The sequence below is a fragment of the Mytilus edulis genome, chromosome 14, assembly GCF_963676685.1.
Source record: "Mytilus edulis chromosome 14, xbMytEdul2.2, whole genome shotgun sequence".
Classification (NCBI taxonomy): domain Eukaryota; kingdom Metazoa; phylum Mollusca; class Bivalvia; order Mytilida; family Mytilidae; genus Mytilus; species Mytilus edulis.
Window position 1 is genome coordinate 10,691,563 of NC_092357.1, and position 27,555 is coordinate 10,719,117.

Here is a 27,555-nt window from a genome sequence, read left to right on the forward strand (position 1 = left end):
TTTTTGGTGTACATTGTTTCTTTTGAATTAATGCTTTTCTGATGTATTTCATCTAGTTTGTTATTGTTAGAATTGTATATACATTTCGTACTGTCAAGACTGACTGATAGTTACTAATATGTCTAGATTTTATGCTCCTGTTGATTCCCTATTAAATCAATCTCCATATTTGGACTTTAAATATTCACTTTTTTATCGTAATTTCGGTGTATAAGAATACCCTTTTCTTTTGGTAAGTGGTGATGATTTGTTTCATATCTTTATTTTAAATTGTTGATTTAGTTTTTCTTATTAAGATACTCTGTCTCTGTTTCTTGTCTTAATTTTTCTTAATCGATTAACGAGATTTTAACATCCATCACAAATTGTGACCTTACTATTATCATCAAGTGAAAATTGTATAACAATTATTATCATTTTTATTTGATTATTACATCGGCCACACTATTTAGTCATGCATAGTTGATATATCAGCTACAATCTTTAGCATTTAATGTTATGTAAACACTGCTTAGTATGTCTTTGTACAGGATGGTAGTACTGCGCTTCACCTTGGTGTATTAACAGGGCAAACTGAAATCGTTGGATTTACCAAAAAAGGTAAGTGAATAATTAGTCACATTGATAACACCAATCATAAGTCAATGTTTTATATGACATTATAAACACTTATTTAACTGCATTTAATATGAATTTGTGAAATTAGTGTCTCTTAAAAAATGCTGGGTCAAAATGTACAATCACAATTTGATACAAACTAAGATAATTTGTTAAACCGGATACATTCTAATAGGAATAAATTGCGTCTCTTCTCACGAAAAGAAATTAAACATACTTAACTTCTCAGTTCAAACGAAGAAAAAAAATTTTGTCGCAGATATTTGACGAATAAACTTAAGGTTAAAAAGACATGTGTTCTAGCAAAAAAGTGAAATTATAAAAAGACCGCGCTCCAAGGAACATACGGATTGCTCCTAGATATCTATGATAGCATATTTTATTAAATAACTAAACAAATATCAGCCAATCTGTGATTTTTATTCTTTGCATACAAATTTAAGCAGTTTAACCCGAACTAAAAGGCTAGTTATTTTAAGTTATTGTATGCAACTCCTGTAACTGATGCGTTTTTCTTAGGAAGTATCCTGGAGATATAGGACAGCTTGTTTGTGTTGTTTGTGTTGACAATATTGAAATATATTCGTCGTCATTTGTGACATAATTTACACACAACAGTCTAACAAATTTCAATTTGGATTACAAATATTTTTTGAAATAACTAAACAAATATCAGTCAATCTGTGATTTTTTTTCTTTGTATACAACTTTTAAATTACACCTATCTGACCGGAAATCTAAAATAAAGAAGGATGAAATTATGTCAGATTTTGGAATATTTGTCGAATGTCCAGTCTACTTGTTAATATTTTTCTTCAACACAGGGTACACTAGTTTGCTCTACATCCCTCACTTGTCTTATTACCTATGAATTCAATACCTCATATAAGTCAATCTACCAACATTCAAGCAGATCATAGATTCCTTTTCTTACAATTTTGGACTTGAATAATTCGAATGTTGAATATGAGGTAGAATCAGTGACTGTCTCTAAACAATTAGTATCTTGAACATGATTTCCATAAGGTATCACTCTTCTTGGTGTACATTGTTTCTTGTAAATTAATGCTTTTTCTTATGTATTTCATCTGGTTTGATGTTAAAATTGTATATACCTCTCATACTGGGAAGACTGACTTAGATTTACTAAATATGTTTAGATTATATGCTACTGTTGATTACTCATTAAATTAATCTCTATATATGGAATTTAAAATTAACTTTTTATCGCCATTTCGGTGTATACAATTACCCTTTACCTTTTTCCTTTTGTAATTGGTGATGATTTGTTTATTATATTATATTTCTATTGTTGATTTACGGTTTGGTTTTCAGATTCTCTGTTTCTTGCCTTAATTTTTTTGATAATCAATTATCTAAATTTAAACATCTATCACAAATTGTCACCTGATTATCATTATCAAGTAAAAAATGATAACAGTTAACATTTTTATTTGATTATCATATCCGCTGAAGGGTCGACAAGCTACGATAAATACGACAATATGTTGTCATACGGTAGTGTATATATCAGCTGCATTCGTTAGTATTCAAATGTATGTCTCCACCGTTTAGTATTTCTATGTACAGAATGGTAATACTGCACTTCATAATGCTGCATGGAGCGGGCAAACTGAAATCGTTAGATTGCTAGTCGACCATGGTATTAATATAAATTTACAAACTGAGGTAAGTGGATGATTATTCACATTGCTTTCACCAATCATATGTCATTGTTTGATATGACATGACCAATACTAATTTGTTTGCACTTTATGTGCATTACGGACATTATGGTCTATTCCGTAATGCTGGACGTCAAAATTTACAAGCACTATCTAATACAAACTTTGACAATCTGGTAAAACCGCATTAGATCGAATAAGAATTGATTGCGTTATTATTATTAAAAGAAAATTAAGCATACTTAACTTCATAGTTCAAATGAAGATATTTAACTTCCTTTGCAGATTTTTGACGAATAAACTGAAGGTTTAAATACTTTGTGTACTTGCAAAATGTAAAATCAGATATATACCTTATTGCGATGAATTATCAAAATAGGGATTTCTCCGAGATATCTATGATAGCATATTTTATGAAATAACTAAAACAAATCAGTTAATCTGTGATTTTTTTTCTTTGCATACACATTTTAGCAATTTAACCCAAACTAAAAGGCTAGTTATTTTAAGTTTGTGTATGTAACGCCTGTAATTCATAAGTTGTTCTTAGGTAGGTAGTATCCGGGGGATATAGGACTGCTTGTTTGTGTTGTTCATGTTGACAATTGAAATATATTCGTCGTCACTTGTGACATAATTTACACACAACGGTACAAGAAATCGTTACGGCGTTCAGTGCATTTTTAAAGGAAATATTTCAACTTTTTGTTTGTTTATGCATACCTAGAAATTATACCCTGTGTATATTCCAGCATTATTCGTCGCATAAAATATCAACTCATATCCAAATTTTGGTTTTCATGCGGTCTTATTACACCTATCTAGTCGGAAATCTGGAAAAAAAGAAAAAATGATGTCAGATTTTGAAATATTTATCGAATGTGTAGTCTACTTGTTAATATTTTTCTTCAACACAGGGTATACTATTTGACTCCACATCCCTCACTTGTCTTATTACCTATGAATTCAATACCTCATACAAGTTAATCTACCAACATTCAAGCAGATCATAGGTTCCTTTTCTTACAATTTTGAACTTGCATAATTCCAATGTTGAATATGAGGTAGAATCAGTGACTGTCTCTAAAAAATATATATATTGAACATGATTTCCATAAGCTATCACTCTTCTTGGTGTACATTGTTTCTTATAAATTAATGTTTTTTCTGATGTATTTCATTTGGTTCGATGTTGTTAAAATTGTATATACCTTTCATACTGGCAAGACTGGCTTATATTTACTACTATGTCTAGAGTATATGCTTCTGTTGATTACTCATTAAATTAATCTCTATATATTAAATTTAAAATTAACTTTTTATCGCCATTTCGGTGTATAAAATTACCCTTTAACTTTTTCCTTTTGTAATTGGTGATGATTTGTTTATTATATTATATTTCTATTGTTGATTTACGGTTTGGTTTTCAGATTCTCTGTTTTTTGCCTTAATTTTTTCATAATCAATTATCGAAATTTAAACATCTATCACAAATTGTCACCTTACTATTATCATCAAGTGAAAACTTGATAACAATTATTATCATTTTTATATGATTATTATATCCGCTACAGGGTCTACTAGCGTCAATAAATGCGACACTATGTAGTCATGCGTTAGTTTATACAACAGCTGCAATCGTAAGCATTCAATTGTATGTTTACAATGCTTTGTATTTCTTTGTACAGGATGGAAGTACTGCACTTCACCTTGCTGTATCGAACAGAAAAACTGAAATCGTTACATTGCTAATCGACCGTGGTATTGACATAAATTTACCGAATAATGTAAGTGGATAATTGGTCACATTGATTACACAAACCATAAGTCAATATTTTATACATCAATATTTTTTTTACTGCATTTAATATGCATTTGTGAAATTAGTGCCTCTTCAGTAATGCTGGATGTCAAAATGTACAATCACAATTTGATACAAACTTTTGACATTTTGTAAAACTGTATACGTTCAAATAGGAATTAATTGCGTTTTTTCTCATTAACAGAAAATTTAACATACTTAACTTCTTTGTTCAAATGAAGAAATTAAATTTTGTCACAAATATTTGACGAATAAACTTAAGATTTAAAGACATGGGTCCTAGCAAATAAGTGAAATCATGAAAATACCGCGCTCCAGGGAATTAGAAATATAGAGGTTGCTCTTACATATCTATGATAGCATATTTTATGAAATATCTAAAAACATATCAGTCAATCAGTATTTTTTTTTCTTTTCATACACAATTTAGGAGTTTAACCCAAACTAAAAGGCTAGTCATTCTAAGTAATTGTATGTAACTCCTGTAACTTATAAGTTGTTCTAAGGTAGGTAGTATTCGGGGGATATAGTACGGCTTGTTTGTGTTGTTCATGTTGACAATTGAAATATATTCGTCGTCACTTGTGATATAATTTACACACAACGGTACAAAAAATCGTTACGGCGTCCAGAACATATATTGGCTTAATTTTTCTTAATCAATTATCGAGATTTAACAGCAATCACAAATTGTCCCCTTAATATTATTATCAAGTAAAAAAATGATAACAGTTATCAGTTTTATTTGATTATTATATCCGCTGCTGGGTCGACAAGCTATAATAAATGCGACAATATGTTGTCATGCGTTAGTGTATATATCAGCTGCATTCGTAAGCATTCAATTGTATGTTAACACTGTTAAGTATTTCTTTGTACAGGATGGAAGTACTGCACTTCATAATGCTGCATTGAGAGGGCAAACTGAAATCGTTAGATTGCTTGTCGACCATAGTATTAATATAAATTTACAGAATGAGGTAAGTGGATGATTATTCACATTGCTTTCACCAATCATATGTCATTGTTTTATATGACATGACCAATACTAATTTGTTTGCACTTTATGTGCATTACGGACATTATGGTCTCTTCCGTAATGCTGGACGTCAAAATTTACAAGCACTATCTAATACAAACTTTGACAATCTTGTAAAACCGCATTAGTTCGGAAAGAAATTGATTGCGTTAATATTATGAAAAGAAAATTAAACATACTTAACTTCATAGTTCAAATGAAGATATTAACTTCCTTCGCAGATATTTGACGAATAAACTGACGGTTTAAAAACCTTGTGTACTTCCAAAATATAAAATCATAAATATCCCTAATTCCGAGGAATTATCAACATAGGAATTTCTCCGAGATATCTATGATAGCATATCTTATGAAATACTAGTAACTAAAAAAGTATCATTTAATCTGTGATTTTTTCTTCTTTGCATACAAATTTTAGCTATTTAACCCAAACTAAAAGGCTAGCTATTTTAAGTTATTGTATGCAACTCCTGTAACTCATACGTTGTTCTTAGGAAGGTAGTACTCGGGGGATATAGGACGGCTTGTTTGTGTTGTTCATGTTGACAATTGAAATATATTCGTCGTCACTTGTGACATAATTTACACACACCGGTACATGATATCATTACGGCGTCCAGAACATTTTTAAAGGAAATATTTCAACTTTTCGTTTGTTTATGCAAACCTAGAAATTATACCATGTGAATATTCCAGCATTATTCGTCACATAAAATATCAACACATATCTAAATTTTGGTTTTCATGCGGTCTTATATCAAATTACACCTATTTCGTCGGAAATCTGAAAAAAAGACTAAATTATGTCAGATTTTGAAATATTTATCGAATGTGTAGTCTACTTGTTAATATTTTTCTTCAACACAGGGTATACTATTTTACTCCACATCCCTCACTTGTCTTATTACCTATGAATTCAATACCTCATACAAGTTAATTTACATTATTCAAGCAGATCATAGGTTCCTTTTCTTACAATTTTTGACTAAAATAATTCCAATGTTGAATATAATGTAGAATCAGTGACTGTCTATTCTAAAACAAATGAATATATTGAACATGATTTCCATAAGATATCACTCTTTTTGGTGTACATTGTTTCTTGTAAATTAATGTTTTCTGATGTATTTCATCAGGTTTGATATTGTTAAAATTGTATTTACATTTCATACTGGCAAGACTGACTTAGATTAACTAATATGTCTAGATTATATTTAAGAGATAACTGTATTGTATTTGAAGCTTTTAGGACGTCCATCGGTAGTTTTACTGTCGCAAATTTAGTTTACCTGGCGACGCGGAGCGGAGACAGGTAAACGGGTATTTTCGACAGTAAAAGTACCGATGGACGTTCGCAAAGCTTCAAATACAATACAGTTATCTCTATTCTAATGCAAAACAAGTTCATAATTAAAATTGAAATTAAATTCATAAAAAAATGTATCTTCTTTGGTCCCTACACTACATGATGTCGTATGTATGCTTCCGGCGTCAAACATAAACAACGGGCGTTTTATGGCTTCTGTGTCGCTTCAGAATGTAATAAAATTTGATAAAAAGAAGATTTTTAGACGCAAGAAGTGAGTTTATTGTTTATTATTGTAGAAATAACATGCCTATACATTCCGAAATTCAAAATGTCGGCTTCCTTAGTTACAGACAAGGAGATAGAGAATTTTACGCTTGCTGTCATCCAATCAGAACAATTGTTACACAATAATTGCATTAGAATCTCCTGTTGATTCCTCATTTAATTAATCCCGTTTTTTTAATTTAAAATTTTTCTTTTTATCGCCATTTCGGTGCATAAGATTACCCTTTACCTTTTTTCTTTTGTAATTAATGATGATTTGTTCAATATATCATTTTTCTATTGTTGATTTATGGTTTAGGTTTCAGATTCTCTGTTTCTTGCCTTAATTTTTCTCAATCAATTATCGAAATTTAAACATCTATCACAAATTGTCACCGTACCTTTATCATCCAGTGAAAATTTGATAACACGTATTATCATTTTTATTTGATTATTATATCTGCTACAGGGTCGACGAGCTACGATAAATGCGACGCTATGTAGTCATGCGTTAGTTTAAATATCAGCTGCAATCGTTAGCTATCAATTGTATGTTTACACTGCGTTGTAATTATTTGTACAGGATGGTAGTACTGCACTTCACCTTGCTGTATCAAAAGGGCAAACTGAAATCGTTACATTGCTAATCGACCGTGGTATTGACATAGATTTACGGAAAAATGTAAGTGGATAATTATTCACATTGGTTACACCAATCATAAGTCAATGTATTATATGACATTATTAATAATTATTTTACTGCATTTAATATGCATTTGTGAAATAAGTGTCTGTTCAAAAATACTGGATGTCAAAATGTAAAATCACAATTTGATTTAAACTTATGACATTTTGTAAAACTATATACGTTTAATTGCGTCTTTTCTCACGAACAGAAAATTAAACATACTTAACTTCTTAGTTCAAATGAAGACATACAAATTATGTCGCAAATATTTGGCGAATAAACTTAAGGTTTAAAAGACATGTGTCCTAGCAAAAAAGTAAAATCATATAAATACCGCGCTCCAAGGAATTTGCAACATAGGGATTGCTCCTGGATATTTATGATAGCATATGTTATGAATGAAATAACTAAACAAATATTAGTCAATCTGTGATTTTTTTTCTTTGCATACACATTTTAGCAATTTAACCAAAACTAAATGGCTAGTTATTTTAAGTTATTGTATGCAACTCCTGTAACTAATAAGTTTTCCTTAGGTAGTTTTCAAAAGATATAGGACTGCTTGTTTGTGTTGTTCATGTTGACAATTGAAATATATTCGTCGTCACTTGTGACATTATTTACCCACAACGGTCCAACAAATCGTTACTGCGTCCAAAACATTTTTAAAGGAAATATTTCAACTTTTATTGTGTTTATGCAAAGCTAGAATTTATACCATGTGTAGATTCCGGCATTATTCGTGACATAAAATATCAAGTCATATCCAAATTTTGGTTTTCAAGCGGTCTTATATCAAATTACACCTATCTGATCGGAAATCTAAAAAAAGAAGGATGAAATTATGTCAGATTTTGGAATATTAATCGAATGTCCAGTCTACTTGTTAATAATTTTATTCAATACAGGGTACACTAGTTTGCTCCATATCCCTCACATGTCTTGTTACCTATAAATTCAATACCTCATATTAGGTAATTTTCCAAAATGCAAGCATATCATCATGATCATAGGTTCTTTTTCTTACGATTTTTGACTTAAATAATTCCAATGTTGAATATAATGTAGAATCAGTGACTGTCTATTCTTAAACAAATAAATATCTTGAACAGGATGTCCATAAGCTATCCTGAGATCACCCCTAGTTTTTGGTTGGGTTCGTGTTGTCTATTCTTTAGTTTTTTATGTTGTGTCATGTGTATTATTGTTTGTCTGTTTGTCTTTTTCATTTTCAGCCTTGGCGTTATTAGTTTGTTTGAGATTTATGAGTTTGACTGTCCCTTTGGTATTTTTCGTCCCTCTTCTATCACTCTTTTTGGTGTACATTGTTTCTTTTAAATTATTCATTTTCTGATGTATTTTTTTCAGGTTTGATATTGTTAAAATTGTATGTACATTTCGTACTGGCAAGACTGACTGATATTTACTAATATGTCTAGATTATATTCTCATGTTGATTCCTCATTAAACTAATCTCCATATTTGGACTTTAATATTCAATTTAATATCGCCATTTCGGTGTATAAGACTACCCTTTACTTTTTTTCTTTTGGTAAGTGGTGATGATTAGTTTCCTATCTTTATTTTAAATTGTTGATTTACTTTTTGTTTTTAAGATACTCTGTTTCTGTTTTTTGCCTTAATTTTTCTTAATCGATTAACGAGATTTTAACATCTATCACAAATTGTCACCTTACTATTATCATCAAGAGAAAATTTCATAGCAATTATTATCATTTTTATTTGATTATTATATCGGCTACACTATTTAGTCAAGATTAGTTTATATATCAGCTGCAATCTTTAGCATTAAATGTTATGTAAACACTGCTAAGCATTTTTTTGTACAGGATGGTAGTACTGCACTTTACCTTGCTGCATGGAACGGGCAAACTGAAATCGTTAGATTGCTAATCGACCGTGGTATTGACATAAATTTACGGAAAAATGCAAGTGGATAATTAGTCACATTGATTACACCAATCATAAGTCAATGTTTTATATGACATTATTAATACTTATTTAATATGCATTTGTGAAATAAGTGTCTCTTCAAAAATGCTGGATGTCAAAATGTACAATCACAATTTGATACAAACTTAGGTAATTTGTAAAACCGTATACCTTCAAATAGGAATAAATTGCGTCTCTTCTCACCAAAAGAAAAATAACATACTTTACTTCTCAGTTCAAATGAAGAAATCAAATTTTGACGCAGATATTTGACGAAGTAACTTAAGGTTAAAAAGACATGTGTCCTAGCAAAAAAAGGGAAATCATAAAAATACCGCGCTCCAAGGAACATAGGGATTGCTCCTAGATATCTATGATAGCATATTTTATGAAATAACTAAACAAATATTAGTCAATCTGAGATTTTCTATTCTTTGCATACAAATTTTAGCAATTTAACCCAAACTAAAAAGCTAGTTATTTTAAGTTATTGTATGCAACTCCTGTAACTAAAAAGTTTTCTTCTAGGAAGTATTCGGGAGATATAGGATTGCTTTTTTGTGTTCTTCATGTTGACAACTAAAATATATTCGTCGTCACTTGTGACATAATTTACAAACAACGGTCCAACAAATGGTTACGGTGTCCAATCATATCTTGCCTTAATTTTTCTTAATCAATTATCGAAATTGAAACATCTATCACAAATTGTCACCTTATTATTATTAGCATGTAAAATATTGATAACAGGTATCATCATTTTTTTTTTCTATTATTATATGCGCTGCAGGGTCGACGAGCTACGATAAATGTGGCACTATGTAGTCATGCGTTAGTGTATATATCAGCTTCAATCGTCAGCATTCAATTGTATGTTAACACCTCTTAGTATGTCTTTGTACAGAATGGTAGTACTGCACTTCATACAGCTGCAAGGAATGAGCAAACTGAAATCATTAGATTACTAATGGACCATGGTATTAATATAAATTTACAGAATGAGGTAAGTGGATGAATATTCATATTGCTTTCACTAATCATATGTCATTGTTTGATATGACATGATGACCAATACCAAATTGATTGCACTTAATGTGCATTACGGAAATTATGAGATCTTCAGTAATGCTGGACGTCAAACTTTACAAGCACAATCTAATACAAACTTTGACAATTTTGTAAAACCGCATTCGTTCGAATAGGAATTAATTGCGATATTATCATTAAGAGAAAATTAAACATACTTAATTTCATAGTTTAATGAAGATATTTAACTTCCTTCGCAAATATTTGACGAATAAACTGAAGGTTTAAAAACCTTGTGTACTTGCAAAAAAGTAAAATCATAAATATACCTATTTCCGAGGAATTATATACACCAACAGTAATCGTAACATAACGTAACAACTCATACCTCAATTATGTTGTTCATGTGGTCTTATATCAAATTACACCTATCTATTCAGATATTTTGAAGAAATAAGGATGCAGTTATGTCAGATTTAGGAATATTTATCGGAAGTCCAGACTATTTGTTCATATTTTTCTCCAATACATGGAAGACTAGTTTGTCCCATATCCCTCTCTTGTCTTGTCACCTATGAATTCATTACATCATATGAGGTAATTCACCAACATTCAAGCATATCATTGATTCCTTTTCATACTATATCTGACTCAAATAATCACAATTTTGAATATGAGGTAGAATCAGTGTCTTCCTCTAGATCTTGTATACATTGAACACGATTTCAATGAGCTGTCACTATTTTTAGCGTACATTGTTACGTTAAGATAAATGCTTTCTGATATATTTGTCAATTTTGAATCTCTCACAACATTTAAAAAAAGGTAACACTGCAAAATGGCACGTAACCGTCAAAGTTGCATTGTATTTTCATTTATCCGTCTGTATGTTTTGAGAACGTTAAATGGTCCAGATTGTGGAACAGATGTAGTTTTATTAATAAGTTTACTGTTCAACAACTTGAATAAAAAATACACCAGTGTTTCCCATCTTTATTATATATTGTTTTTATATATCTTGGTTTTATTACACACAGTTTCTGTATGTTGCCTAAATTGTCTCAATCGATTAACGGTATTTGAAAATCGTAAAATAAATTCGCCTTATTATGATTAGCAACTGAAAAAACGAAAGCAAGTTTTAACCAAATTAGTTATTTGATTCGTATGTCGTCATCCGTGTCAACTTGCAACAATGAATGCGACACCACATTGTCTCAAGTTAGTTAAAGATATCAGCATGATCAGCTGCGTCCTTGATCATTAACTATTATTCTAGCGTTGATATTAGTTTCTTTATGCACGATGGTAGTACTGCAACGAACGATGTTGCATTGAACGGACAAACTGAAATCTTAAAGTTGCTAATCGGTGGTGGTATTAATCTTAATTAACATATTCATGTACAATCAAAAACATTGCAAGGCAGTTAAATTGTGTAAACAGATTAATATGACTTACCTTTTAAAATAGTGATGATTTGTTTTCTATTTTTAAATTTTATAATTGAATTACTTGTAACTGTAAAGACACTTTGTTTCTGTTTCTTGCTTTAACAATTCTCAATCGATTAACAAGATTTGAACGTATTTCACAAATTGTGACTTTATTGTTCATGTTATTATCAAATGAAAAATGAATAGCAATTATATAACGGTATAGGTATTTGTTTATTATATCGGCTACCAGGTCGACATGCTACGATAAATGTGACACTATGTAGTCATGCGTTAGTTTATACATCAACGTATTTTTTATCATTAAATGTCATGCTAACACTGTTAGGTATTTCTTTGTACAGAGTGGTAGTTCTGCACTTCACGAGGCTGCGAGGAAGGGGGAAACTGAAATCGCAAGGTTGCTAATCGACCTTTGTGTTAATATAAATTTACAGAATAAGGTGAGTCGATGATTATTCACATTGATTTCACCAATCATATGTCAATGTTTGATATGTCATAACCAATACTAATTTAATTGAACGTAAGGTGCATTTTGAAAATATCTGTCTCTTTAGTCATGCTGAAGGTCAAAGTTTATAAGCACAATCTAATTCAAACTTTCAAAACCTTGTAAAACCGTATATGTTCGTAAATAATTAATTGCGTCTATTCTCACGAAAAGAATTTAAACATATTTAATTTGATAGTTAAATTGAAGAAATTTGACTTTCTATGGAGATATTTAAAAAAATAGCTGAAGATTTTAAAACCGTGTGTCCAAGAAAAAAGGTTAAATCATAAAAATACCGAACTCCAAGAAATTAGCATCATAGGAATTGCTAATAGAAATCTTTATGGATGATAACTTATTTCATGAAATAACTAAAAAATGTCAGTCAATCTTTGAATTTGTTATCTTTGCATATGAATTTTTAGCAATATAACCCAAACTACATTGTAAAAGGTTAATTATTTCAAGGAATGGTATGCAACTCCTGCAACTATTTAATGATATCGTTCGTAATTTGTGACACGAATTAAGCACAACGATCCAACAAATCGTGACGGCGTCCAGTACATTTTTAAAGGAAATATTTCAACTTTTCGTTTGTTAATGCCAACCTCAAAAATATGCAATGTGTATATTCAAGCAGTAATCGTGACATAAAATATCAACTCATATATAAATTTTGGTCTTTTGGTTACCTATGATTATTCAATACCCCATATTAGTTTATTTATTAACATTCAAGCAGATTATTTAATCCTTTTCCTACGAAGTTTGACTTGAATAATTCCAATGTTGAATATGAGGTAGACTCAATGACTGTTTCTAAAAAAAATAATATCTTGAACATGATTTCCATAAGCTATCACTCTTCATGGTGTACATTGTTTCTTGTAAATTAATGCTTTTTCTTATGTATTTCATCTGGTTCGATGTTGTTAGAATTGTATACACACTTAATACTGGCAAGACTAACTTATATTTACTAAATATGTCTCGATTATATGCTTCTGTTGATTCCTCATTAAATTAATCTCTATATATTGAATTTAAAATGAACTTGTTATCGCCATTTCGGTTTATAGAATTACCCTTTACCTTTTTCCTTTTGTAATTGGTGATGATTTGTTTATTAGATTATATTTCTATTGTTGATTTACGGTTTGGTTTTCAGATTCTCTGTTTCTTGCCTTAATTTTTTCATAATTAATTATCAAAATTTAAACATCTATTACAAATTGTCACCTTATTATTATCATCAAGTGAAAACTTGATAACAATTATTATCATTTTTTTTATTATTATTATATCCGCTACAGAGTCTACTAGCTTCCATAAATGCGACACTATGTAGTCATGTGTTAGTTTATATATCAGCTGCAATCGTTAGCATTCAATTGTATGTTTACACTGCTTTGTATTTCTTTTTACAGGATGGTAGTACTGCACTTCACTTTGCTGTATCGAACGGGCAAACTGAAATCGTTACATTGCTAATCGACCGTGGTATTGACATACATTTACCGAAAAATGTAAGTGGATAATTGGTCACATTGATTACACAAATCATAAGGCAATGTTTTATATATCAATAATTATTTTACTGCATTTAATATGCATTTGTTAAATTAGTGTCTCTTCAGTAATGCTGGATGTCAAAATGTAAAATCACAATTTGTTACAAACTTTTGACATTTTCTAAAACTGTGTTCGTTCAAATAGGAATTAATGCGTTTTTTCTCAATAACAGAAAATGAAACATACTTAACTTCTTAGTTCAAATGAAGAAATTAAATTTTGTCACAAATAGTTGACGAATAAACTTAAGGTTTAAAGACATGTGTCCCAGCAAATAAGTGAAATCATAAAAATACCGCGCTCCAGGGAATTAGCAAGATAAGGGTTGCTCCTAGATATCTATGATAGCATATTTTATGAAATATCTAAAAAGAATATCAGTCAATCTGTATTTTTTTTTCTTTGCATACAAATTTTAGCCATTCTACCCAAAATAAAAGGCTAGTTATTTTAAGTTACTGTATGCAACTCCTGTAACTAATAAGTTGTTCTTAGGTAGGTAGTATTCGGGGGATATAGGACGGCTTGTTTGTGTTGTTCATGTTGACAATTGAAATGTTTTCGTCGTCACTTGTGACATAATTTACACACAACGGTACAATAAATCCTTACGGCGTCAGGAACATATATTGGCTTAATTTTTCTTAATCAATTATCGAGATTTAACAGCAATCACAAATTGTCACCTTAATATTATTATCAAGTAAAAAAATGATAACAGTTATCATTTTTATTTGATTATTATATCGGCTGCTGGGTCGACAAGCTACAATAAATGCGACAATATGTTGTCATGCGTTAGTGTATATATCAGCTGCATTCGTTAGCATTCAATTGTATGTTAACACTGTTTAGTATTTCTTTGTACAGGATGGTAGTACTGCACTTCATAATGCTTCATGGAGAGGGCAAACTGAAATCGTAAGATTGCTGGTCGACCGTGGTATTAATATAAATTTACAGACTGAGGTAAGTGGATGATTATTCACATTGCTTTCACCAATCATATGTCATTGTTTGATATGACATGACCAATACTAATTTGTTTGCACTTCATGTGCATTACGGACATTATGGTCTCTTCAGTAATGCTGGACGTCAAAATTAACAAGCACTATCTAATACAAACTTTGACAATCTCGTAAAACCGCATTAGTTCGAAAAGAAATTGATTGCGTTATTATCATAAAAAGAAAATTAAACATACTTAACTTCATAGTTCAAATGAAGATATTTAACTTCTTTTGCAGATTTTTGACGAATTAACTCAAGGTTTAAATACCTTGTGTACTTGCAAAATGTAAAATCAGATATATACCTTATTGCGATGAATTATCACAATAGGGATTTCTCCGAGATATCTATGATAGCATATTTTATAAAATAACTAAAAAAAATCAGTTAATCTGTGATTTTTTTTCTTTGCATACACATTTTAGCAATTTAACCCAAACTAAAAGGCTAGTTATTTTAAGTTTGTGTATGTAACGCCTGTAATTCATAAGTTGTTCTTAGGTAGGTAGTATTCGGGGGATATAGGACGGCTTGTTTGTGTTGTTCATGTTGACAATTGAAATATATTCGTCGTCACTTGTGACATAATTTACACACAAAGGTACAAAAAATTGTTACGACGTCCAGTGCATTTGTAAAGGAAATATTTCAACTTTTCGTTTGTTTATGCATACCTAGAAATTATACCCTGTGTATATTCCAGCATTATTCGTCGCATAAAATATCAACTCATATCCAAATTTTGGTTTTCATGCGGTCTTCTATCATTTTACACGTATCTAGTCGGAAATCTGGAAAAAAAGAAGAAATGATGTCAGATTTTGAAATATTTATCGAATGTCTAGTCGACTTGTTAATACTTTTCTTCAACACAGGGTATATTATATTTCTCCACATCCCTCACTTGTCTTATTACCTATGAATTCAATACCTCATATAAGTTAATCTACCAACATTCAAGCAGATGATAGGTTCCTTTTCTTACAATTTTGGACTTGAATAATTCCAATGTTGAATATGAGGTAGAATCAGTGACTGTTTCTAAAAAAAAAATATCTTGAACATGATTTCCATAAGCTATCACTCTTCTTGGTGTACATTGTTTCTTGTAAATTAATGCTTTTTCTTATGTATTTCATCTGGTTCGATGTTGTTAGAATTGTATACACACTTAATACTGGCAAGACTAACTTATATTTACTAAATATGTCTCGATTATATGCTTCTGTTGATTCCTCATTAAATTAATCTCTATATATTGAATTTAAAATGAACTTTTTATCGCCATTTCGGTTTATAGAATTACCCTTTACCTTTTTCCTTTTGTATTTGGTGATGATTTGTTTATTAGATTATATTTCTATTGTTGATTTACGGTTTGGTTTTCAGATTCTCTGTTTCTTGCCTTAATTTTTTCATAATCAATTATCGAAATTTAAACATCTATTACAAATTGTCACCTTATTATTATCATCAAGTGAAAACTTGATAACAATTATTATCATTTTTTTATTATTATTATATCCGCTACAGAGTCTACTAGCTTCCATAAATGCGACACTATGTAGTCATGTGTTAGTTTATATATCAGCTGCAATCGTTAGCATTCAATTGCATGTTTACACTGCTTTGTATTTCTTTTTACAGGATGGTAGTACTGCACTTCACCTTGCTGTATCGAACGGGCAAACTGAAATCGTTACATTGCTAATCGACCGTGGTATTGACATACATTTACCGAAAAATGTAAGTGGATAATTGGTCAGATTGATTACACATATCATAAGGCAATGTTTTATATATCAATAATTATTTTACTGCATTTAATATGCATTTGTTAAATTAGTGTCTCTTCAGTAATGCTGGATGTCAAAATGTAAAATCACAATTTGTTACAAACGTTTGACATTTTGTAAAACTGTGTTCGTTCAAATAGGAATTAATTGCGTTTTTTCTCAATAACAGAACATTAAACATACTTAACTTCTTAGTTCAAATGAAGAAATTAAATTTTGTCACAAATAGTTGACGAATAAACTTAAGGTTTAAAGACATGTGTCCCAGCAAATAAGTGAAATCATAAAAATACCCCGCTCCAGGGAAGTAGCAAGATAAGGGTTGCTCCTAGATATCTATGATAGAATATTTTATGAAATATCTAAAATGAATATCAGTCAATCTGTATTTTTTTTCTTTGCATACAAATTTTAGCCATTCTACCCAAAATAAAAGGCTAGTTATTTTAAGTTATTGTATGCAACTCCTGTAACTAATAAGTTGTTCTTAGGTAGGTAGTATTCGGGGTATATAGGACGGCTTGTTTGTGTTGTTCATGTTGACAATTGAAATGTATTCGTCGTCACTTGTGACATAATTTACACACAACGGTACAATAAATCCTTACGGCGTCCAGAACATATATTGGCCTAATTTTTCTTAATCAATTATCGAGATTTAATAGCAATCACAAATTGTCACCTTAATATTATTATCAAGTAAAAAAATGATAACAGTTATCATTTTTATTTGATTATTATATCGGCTGCTGGGTCGACAAGCTACAATAAATGCGACAATATATTTTCATGCGTTAGTGTATATATCAGCTGCATTCGTTAGCATTCAATTGTATGTTAACACTGTTTAGTATTTCTTTGTACAGGATGGTAGTACTGCACTTCATAATGCTGCATGGAGAGGGCAAATTGAAATCTTTAGATTGCTTATCGACCATGGTATTAATATAAATTTACAGAATGAGGTAAGTGGATGATTATTCACATTGCTTTCACCAATCATATGTCAGTGTTTGATATGATATGACCAATACTAATTTGTTTGCACTTCATGTGCATTACGGACATTATGGTCTCTTCAGTAATGCTGGACGTCAAAATTTACAAGCACTATCTATACAAACTTTGGCAATCTGTAAAACCGCATTATTTCGAATAAGAATTGATTGCGTTATTATTATTAAAAGAAAATTAAACATACTTAACTTCATAGTTCAAATGAAGATATTTAACTTCCTTCGTAGATATTTGACGAATAAACTGAAGGTTTAAAAACATTGTGTACTTGCAAAATATAAAATCATAAATATACCTAATTTCGAGTAATTATGAACATAGGGATTTCTCCGAGATATCTATGATAGCATATTTTATGAAATATCTTAAAACATATCAGTCAATCAGTAATTTTTTTTTCTTTGCATACACATTTTAGCAATTTAACCCAAACTAAAAGGCTAGTCATTCTAAGTTATTGTATGCAACTCCTGTAACTTATAAGTTGTTCTAAGGTAGGTAGTATTCGGGGGATATAGGACGGCTTGTTTGTGTTGTTCATGTTGACAATTGAAATATATTCGTCGTCAAGTGTGACATAATTTACACACAACGGCACAAGAAATCGTTACGGCGTCCAGAACATATATTGCCTTAATTTTTCTTAATCATTATCGAGATTTGGACATCAATCACAAATTGTCACCTTATTATTATTATCAAGTAAAAAAAATGATAACAGTTATCATTTTATTTGATTATTATATCGGCTGCAGGGTCGACAAGCTACGATAAATGCGAAATTATGTTGTCATACGTTAGTGTGTATATCAGTTGCATTCGTTAGCATTCAACTGTATGTTAACACCGTTTAGTATTTCTATGTACAGGATGGTAATACTGCACTTCATAATGCTGCATGGAGCGGGCGAACTGAGATTGTTAGATTTCTAATCGACCATGGTATTAATATAAATTTACAGAATGAGGTAAGTGGATGATTATTCATATTGCTATCACCATCATATGTCATTGTTTGCTATGACATGACCAATACTAATTTGATTGCACTTTATGTGTATTACGGACATTATGGTCTCTTCAGTAATGCTGGACGTCAAAATTTACAAGCACAATATAATACAAACTTTGACAATCGTGTAAAACCGCATTCGTTCGAATAGGAATTAATTGCGTTATAAACATAAAAGGAAAATTAAACATTCTTAACTTCATAGTTCATATGAAGTTATTTAACTTCCTTCGCAGGTATTTGACGAGTAAACTGAAAGTTTAAAAACCTAGTGTACTTGCAAAAAAAGTAACTTTCAGTAATGTAACCCAAATAACAGTAATCTCAATATTTAAAATTTTAATTTAAACATTTATTTGTCATTTTGATGTATTTATATTAACTCTTTCATCTTTTTTTGGTGATAATTTGTTTCCTACATGTATCTTTATTTTTTATCGTTGATTTACGTTTTGGTTCAAGATACTCTGTTTCGGTTTCGTGCATGTATGTGCGTAATCGGTTAACGATATTTTAACTACTTTTTCGCAGGTAAAATAGGACGACAATATATCGCCGACCTTGGCGAAGATTAAGTCACTATAAACCCTAAGCGTGGGCCATTTTCTGCATTGAATGTGTCGTCCAGTTTAAATACTTTATTATATTAATCTGCAAATATACAAATTGTAAACCAAGTTTACAATGTTTTCCAATAAATATGAACACTATGTAAAACTAAAATATTCGCATGCAATAGAGTTGTATTCAAACATTTACTAATATACCAAAATGCGGCTATCAAGCCAAGCTGAATGCTATATATTTGAAATGCTAAAATAACTTTTACTGTAATCGAAACATTTTAAACATGGCTATAAGAATTAACAAAGTTACAAGTACCTGCAGTGGCGACTCTCGTCTTCCGCCCTTCCTTAATGTGATATTGACCAGTGGCTAATTCGAAAAGTGTTTATATAAGTATATATATATGATCAATATTGCCGCTTTGAGTTCATGCATAACTCATGCCATTTGAATATGAATATTTATATATATATCATTTAAATAATAATAAAGAATCGCTTTTACTTTCTATTGTACTAATTTAAATACTCAGTATGTAAAGCCAAACATAGCGTATAAAGCTATAGTTTGTTTCAAAATACGCAGCGCAAAACTATTTGTCGTAAATCGTCAAGAAACATGAATATGAAATATGAATATGATATGAATGTGAAACATATAACACTGAAAATACAAATAACACAATATGTTTCATAATGAAACAAAATGGATACATATATCCGGTGACACACACCCCCTCCTGCAAAATGTTTCGTCTCGAAACCATCTCGAAACCTATATATCCAACCTTTTGAAATTTGACAAAATACATGCGCATGCGGCAAACGCCTCTATACCATATAGCAATGGCCAACAATCAGGACTCTTCAATAGGATTCACATTCAAATAAATAAAACATATATCAAAAAGTCAAATGAAATTAACAAAATTTTCCCTCATTACTTTGAATTGCCGTTGACAAACGATCAATCCAAATTCTTGCCAAATCAAATGTAGGATGTACCCAATCCACTAATCTGTTATATAAATATCTAAATTTCCCACTCTTACATTTATGTACAGGGAATGAAAAAATGGAGTAATTACATGATTTGTGTGATTATTTCTGTAATAAAATTATTCACATCCTGTAGAATAGAGTTACGTTCTAGCTGCATCTGATCGTATGCAATTCTCATACTCCAAATGACTTGTTTTTCCAATAGACTATATAATTATGTAAATTTCAAAAACAGAAATTCATAGTTATACTAGTACCAAAAACTACCTTACAACTTATACTTTTTTAATTTGGTTTCTGTATCTACTATAGCATTCTTTAGTCTTAATGCATGATCAAACTAACCCATGTCAGTTCTTTTAAGAAATGATTCTGTATGATTTGATCTACGATTTCTTTATAAAGAACAAATATCCGGTATTCCAGATATGAAATACACCATTTTCAGGCCGTCTATATCTTTAAGATCATCATATGTTTGTTTGCAAAAAGTTTCCAATTTTCCTCCAGGCACTACACGTAACGTTCTACAACTAACTTTGCCTTTTAGAACTTTTCCTCTACTAGACGTGTAAATATATGTATGCTGATTCATTTCTGTGAAACAAACAAAAATGAACCTAAATAGAAATAAAACTAAATTCAAGATATCAATAAAAAAATATTTAAAAGGTGAAACATTAAAATACTAGTATCTTACATGTTCTTGAAAACGGACTAGCGGTTTCATTTGTCTCTTTGACCGCCGACTGTGGTCGGACATAATATAAAGCGCTCGGCGTATGACTATCAAAGATGCTTGACGTTTGACTATCATAACTGGTTTCTGATTCACTACTGATGAAAACTGGGTTGCTGAAGTCAGGTACACCTAAAATACCTGACTTCTGAACATCAGATTGTTCAATACTACTGTCAGGACTACTAGTTCGCTGACTTACGTCTAGATTAAAAATGCCCGGATGAAATTTATCCACTAACGGGTTAAGAGGCGGTATTACATCTACTCGACGCCTCGGGCATTCGTGAACAGAAAAATCTTCCTCTAAATCAGAATCAGACTTCTCAGATGAAGTATTCGAAACAACTTTGTCGTCAGTAGTGATTTCGTCCACTGTTTTATCAGAGTCTACAACTTTATCTTCTAATACAGACGGACAAACTTTCTTCTTTGAAACTACATTTCGCGTACGTTGAGCATTCTCGGTACACTGAGGGTTTAAAATGGGAATGGAAGTAATGGGAAGTAACATATTCCTATGTTACCCCACTTGTTTTCGTATTTATGCTTCCTTCTAAACGCTACATTTTATAAGTAGAACTCTATCACTAGGCTCCGATACTGAATGTCTGACTTTCAGAGCATATCGCGTTTTATGCCGTCTTCCGGTCCAGTTGGCTGATTTTTCAGCTGTTTTATAGTCAAACTGCAGTCGGTTTTTTTTCCATATTACGCACGTATGCAGTGTGATATTTTGTAACAGACTGGTTTGGTTGCCTATAAAAGCGTCAATAGCAAGGCGTGGGTGCCAACCACACATCAGATATTATGGGCTGTTTCCAGTTGTATCGTGTTTTGTTGCATTATACAGTGATAGGCATGTACTAACGGTGCAACATATACTTTCCAATTGGATTTCTTTTCGTCATCAAGAGTACGCAACATATTAAACTGACCATTCCCTTGCGGATGATACGGAGGAGTGCGGAATTTTGTCATGCCTGCTAGTCTACAGTCAAAATTTCGTCCCTGATCACTGTGAAATCGAGAGGAAAAAGAATAGTGCTGAATAAAATTCCCCGATAATGCGTCGTAAGTATAGTTTGTGCGTACCTCGTAAAATAATCTAATGACCAAAATATTCTCATATGCTCGCTTTTACTGCTCAAGAGATAGAAAATCTATACAAATGAGCTCCAAATGGAAGAAAGAACATATATTGGCCAATAATGCAGGATTACTGCACTTATGCAGTCCTGACAGTTCGAAACACTCCTCTCTACGTCTCTATCAATACCTGACCAATCAAATCTTATTTTTACAAGTGATTAACTACGATCGCGCCCCTGGTGACCTACATCGTCATGCAGAGCAGTCAGTACTAGCTCATGGTAAATGAAAGGTAATATTAGTTGAAAAAAAGGTGCAATTAATGGATTAATTTATCTTTTTCTATATACAACCTTGTCTTTTAGACACACATTTTCCCATTCTCGCTGTCATTTTTAGACAAGATTTGTTTAACGAGACATCTGACGCTTAGTGAGTCCATTACCGATAATAACTAAATCTAAACTCTACTAATGCACGGATCTTGCCTCTGCTCAAACATCCACTCTATATCAGAGAATTTGAATGTATCGGCAAAAATCTAACTATCGCTGTCTATGAACTGATTTTATTATATGATAAACATACAGTTTTAATAGAAGGGTTTGTATCTGGAGTTAATACTATATATTTACAAATAGCCTTAACTACCTCACTAAAAACTTCTTTACTATCGGACGGAAGCCTAGAAAGAGCGTCAGCGTCAATATTTGACTTGCCTGTTCTATACACAATACTGAAATCATAGTTTGACAGTGCAGCAACCCATCTATGGCCGGTAGCATCTCATTTAGCTTTACCGAGAACGCGTGTAAGTGGATTATTATCCGTTCTAACAGTAAACTTGCTACCAAAGAGATTATCATGAATCTTATGAGTAACAGCCCATGTAGGCGCCAATAATTCTCTTTTACGGGCTGTATATAATTGTTCTAGGCCAAGTAGACTACAACTAGCGTAAGCTATCAGCCGTTCTTTACCATCCTGTTCTTGGTAAAAGACGGCACCTAAACCAGTACCACTTACATCAACGTTTACAAGGAAAGGTAATGAGAAATCTGCATCTGCAAGATCTGGTAGGTTTTTTTAACTTTTCAATACTAAGATCAACAGCACCCCATTTTCAATGACTAGGCTTACTACACTTCTTCCGTTTAGACCTGAGGTTTTTTTGTTCGTAGTGTGACCAAAAAATAGGTCAATTCTAGGCTTTGCAATTTTAACGTAGTCTCTACAATGAATTTCATGCAACATGTGTAATAGGAACTGAAATCTAAAAATCTACGAAGATCCTTAATGTTCTTTATAGATGGACAATATTGGATTGCTATTACTTTCCCTGGGTCGGTCTTGATACCGTCAGCGGATGCTATAACACCAAGATTAATGTCCTAATTAAAAAATCACATTTGTCCCCCTTAGGTTTCAACCCATGGTGTTTAAGACGACTAAAGAGAGACTCAAGCCTAGCAAAATAGTCATCTATGTTACGTGAAAACACCACAATGTCGTCTAACACGATGCTTCTGCGTTTGTTAGACCAAATGGGAGCCTATTAAACTCGTAGAACCCCAAAAAAACTAATAAAAACGCGGTGTTGTGCTAGGCTGACGATTTATTGACCATTTGCCAATATGCCCATCGAAGATCAATTCGTGTTAAGTACTTACAAGCAATCGTCTCGTCAATGCGGGGCAAATCATAACTGTCACAAATTGTCTTCTTGTTTAAAGATCTAAAATCAAAAAATAATCTCAAAGAACTGTCCTTTTTCCGAACAAAAACAACGTTACTAGCATGAGGACTGTTTGACTACCTTATACAGCCCGCATCCAATATTTCACGTACATGTTCTCTTTCCTCATCGAACACTACTGGTGGAATACGCATGTTATGTTGTCGAAAGGGTTTAATTATCATCTGATAACTGAATCTCGTGTTCCATCAGATCTGTGAGCCGAATGTCAGTTGGGCCTTTGGAAGAATAGACATCAACTCACTTACTAAACCTTTTAATCTAAGTTTAGTACCATCAGGAACATCCACAATATCTAAGATAATTCTTAGAGTTGACAACTCCTGATCAGACAAAATACTTTTCTCATCCTTAACAGTGCTTTCAGCACTCTGAAAATCAACATGACGGACAAACTTAACCTCATTCAGTGAACACAAGTGTGTTTTAGGTTTTATTACCATAGCTTTGACATTCATGTTAAATATTTTAACTGGAACACGACAAGTGACAAACTATCAGTCACTACTGTACATGCTTCTGGTGTCACCAACCTTGCTCAACCAAATACATTTAAGAAAGATAAAGATTTGAGCTTGATGGGATTTTTATTTGTAGAGTTAACTTGACCTATTGTTTCATCTTTAATAAAATTAAAACCAATATCACATCCTCTTGGGATCTTATCTATGTTAGTTTGTTGTCTACCAACCATAAAACATGTATCTAACAATCTATTTACATTTGTACCAATAATAACCGGTACATTTTTGTTATAATCAGTAAGAGAGACAACCAACAATGGTATCATATAATGTTGCTTTACAAATCAACCTTTATGTTAGATTTTATGTAACCTAAATCTTGCAAAGTGGTACTTCCTTCCACACTAATTGGTAAGCGAAAGTCATCTAAACTTTTCAATTCAGTTGGAAGTGTTAAATCATTCAACATACCTTAAAATATTGTTGATATAATGGAACCTGTATCAATAAAAGCCTTGCACTTTGTATTATTAATGTAAATACATTATTCATTTGCTAAACCAATCATACGCAGAATACTCTGCGTACAAGTATCAACAACTTTGGGACTAGGCACATCATCAGGCCTATACAAGTCTCTGATATGCCCCTCTACCGATACTTTTACCTGTTTAAACCGTTCGTATGAGAATCATAATTCTGGTTTTGTTGATTTCCCGCAAAGCCACGGTCACGTCAGCTACGGTTATTGTAGAATCTTCCCCTTCTATTAGACCCTCGATAGTTTCCGCGACCTTGGCCACGAAATTGATTTTTTTGAAGAACTTGTATTATCATCAGAATCACTTTCTTTTATTTTCTTTAACTTCCCCTCAAATGATTTTGTTCGAGAATTCAAGAGCGTCATGGACTTTATCAACTCTTGGATACCTGACTATTTAACAACCGCAGGTTGATGCTGAATATTATTGTCAGAACCTGAGGCCTAAGTCCAATTCAATAGATCCAATCTCTTTCAAAAACTGATCAACATTTTCAAAAGAGGGACGAAAGATACCAAAGGGACAGTCAAACTCATAAATCTAAAACAAATTGACAACGCCATGGCTTAAAATGAAAATGACAAACAGACAAACAATAGTACACATGACACAACATAGAAAACCAAAGAATAAAGAACACGAACCCCACCAAAAACTAGGGGTGATCTCAGGTTTGAATTTCAACAGTATCATACTTATAACGCGTTTTTGCAAAGGTGATCTTTGAGACCTGACCAGAGCTTTGATCAAAGTATGTCCTTTTTAGCCTGTGTGTTAATTTGACCTTTTTCAACAGCTTTTTGTGCAATGTCTTCAAGTCTCATACCATAATCTGTAACAGATTGACCTTGTTTCTGAGTTTTCATGCTTCACTACTGAACACATTTCCATATATCCTATCTAACTTTTCAATAATCTGAGTGGGTGTAGCACCATCTGGAGTAATAACAATAAATCCCTAGCTTACTCAACATTTATTTTGTATCAACCTACAAAAACAATACATCTTTATTTTCAAATTTAGTCTTTGTAATAAATTAACGATGCCGGTACGGGGACAAACGATATTACCATAAAAATTTAAAACACCTGTACTTTCTACTTGTTCAACAAACAGGAGTACACGAATAAAGTAAAACATGCATCGTACAGCGTAGGCCAGCACTCAAATGATTTGTTTTGTAATGCATTGTAGATAAAAAAAATTGATGTGTTTTCTTTTCAACAACTCTTGTCAATAAAGACAACAGTAGAATACCCCAATTTATATTCGATGAGTGTATAAGAATCTAAAACGAAATATACATCAACAACTTCATTTTATCATATATTATCCGAATAATGTTCAAAGGTCATTTATGCTGAATTTCGTTTTGATTTTGATTTGATACATTTCAAAAATTAAATGCATTCTTTCTTGATCCGATGCATGAGAATAGAAATAACAATTTGTAGAAATGCAGATGAATCACATTCATTCAATCTGTCCATACCGAAATGTTAAGTCATTTATATAAAACAACGAAAACAATTATAGATGTGAGTATAATTGAATATTTTCGAAATTGAAAAGTGTGGAATATCAGTTGGCTAACATTGTTATTATTGTCACATTGTATATATTGTTGTATTTATACGGACTCGGACTTCTCTTGAACTGAATTTTAATGTGCGTATTATTATGCGTTTACTTTTCTACATTAGTTAGAGGTATAAGGGAGGGTTGAGATCTCACACACATGTTTAACCCCACCGCATTTTTGCTCCTGTCCCAAGTCAGGAGCCTCTGGCCTTTGCTAGTCCTGTATTATTTTAATTTTAGTTTTTTGTGTACAATTTGGAAATTAGTATGGCGTTCATTATCACTGGACTAGTATATATTTGTTTAGGGGCCAGCTGAAGGACGCCTCCGGGTGCGGGAATTTCTAGCTACATTGAAGACCTGTTGGTGACCCTCTGCTGTTGTTGTTTTATTTGGTCGGGTTGTTGTCTCTTTGACACATTCCCCATTTCCATTCTCAACTTTAATCCAACATTGTCACCAAAAGAAAAGACCCGTGATAAAGAAGGAATATGCCAGTTCTTGTCCATTCGTTTGATGTGTTTGAGCTTTTGATTTTGTCATTTGATAAGTGACTTTCCGATTGAATTTTAATTGTGGTCAACATGTTTGACAATAACTCACACACGCTCAAATGTATATAACTATTGAGGTGAGCTCCAATCTGATTTTTATCAATTTACAAGTATTAATATTTTTCTTTCTTAATGTTCTTAGAAAGCAGGTATTTTCGAGTTTTTCGAAAATAACTTAAAAGTGACTGAAACAATGTTGGTATATATTTATTTGAATAACCTTTCTTCATTTGTGTATTATTAATCTCTGATATGACATTTGGAAGTTATGAAACTTTATTATTTATAAAATTGACCGGCGTATAATGCACTCATGGCGCACATCGGAGTTCGGTATTTTTTGTGGTATATCTTGTGTGAAAAAACCGGTTAAAAACGTACGATAATTAAAAATAGGTGACAATAATTAAAAGGTTTCTTGCTGAATAATTTCTCATTAAATATATAGAGGACAGCCTTCAAATATATTTGGTTGAACAATACATAA

The 27,555-nt window shown here is 31.6% G+C and overlaps 1 protein-coding gene across 1 annotated transcript; it reads left to right on the forward strand.

The window, feature by feature from the left end:
- Positions 1–2,365: 2,365 nt before the first annotated feature.
- LOC139503971 (putative ankyrin repeat protein RF_0381) lies at positions 2,366–19,022 on the forward strand. The gene is made up of 12 exons (XM_071294017.1): positions 2,366–2,479; positions 3,992–4,090; positions 5,007–5,105; positions 7,321–7,419; positions 10,283–10,381; positions 12,206–12,304; positions 13,788–13,886; positions 14,803–14,901; positions 16,594–16,692; positions 17,609–17,707; positions 18,629–18,727; positions 19,008–19,022. The coding sequence occupies exons 1-12, from the start codon at positions 2,366–2,368 to the stop codon at positions 19,020–19,022; spliced, it is 1,119 nt and encodes a 372-aa protein (XP_071150118.1).
- The last annotated feature ends 8,533 nt before the right edge of the window (positions 19,023–27,555 follow it).

Bases quoted from the DNA above. Each gene is read 5' to 3' on its own strand.
- LOC139503971 (XM_071294017.1), top strand. From the start codon at position 2,366: ATGACCAATACTAATTTGTTTGCACTTTATGTGCATTACGGACATTAT. The intron at 4,091-5,006 runs GTAAGTGGATAA...TTCTTTGTACAG, and splicing joins ACATAAATTTACCGAATAAT to GATGGAAGTACTGCACTTCA. The intron at 16,693-17,608 runs GTAAGTGGATAA...TTCTTTGTACAG, and splicing joins ACATACATTTACCGAAAAAT to GATGGTAGTACTGCACTTCA.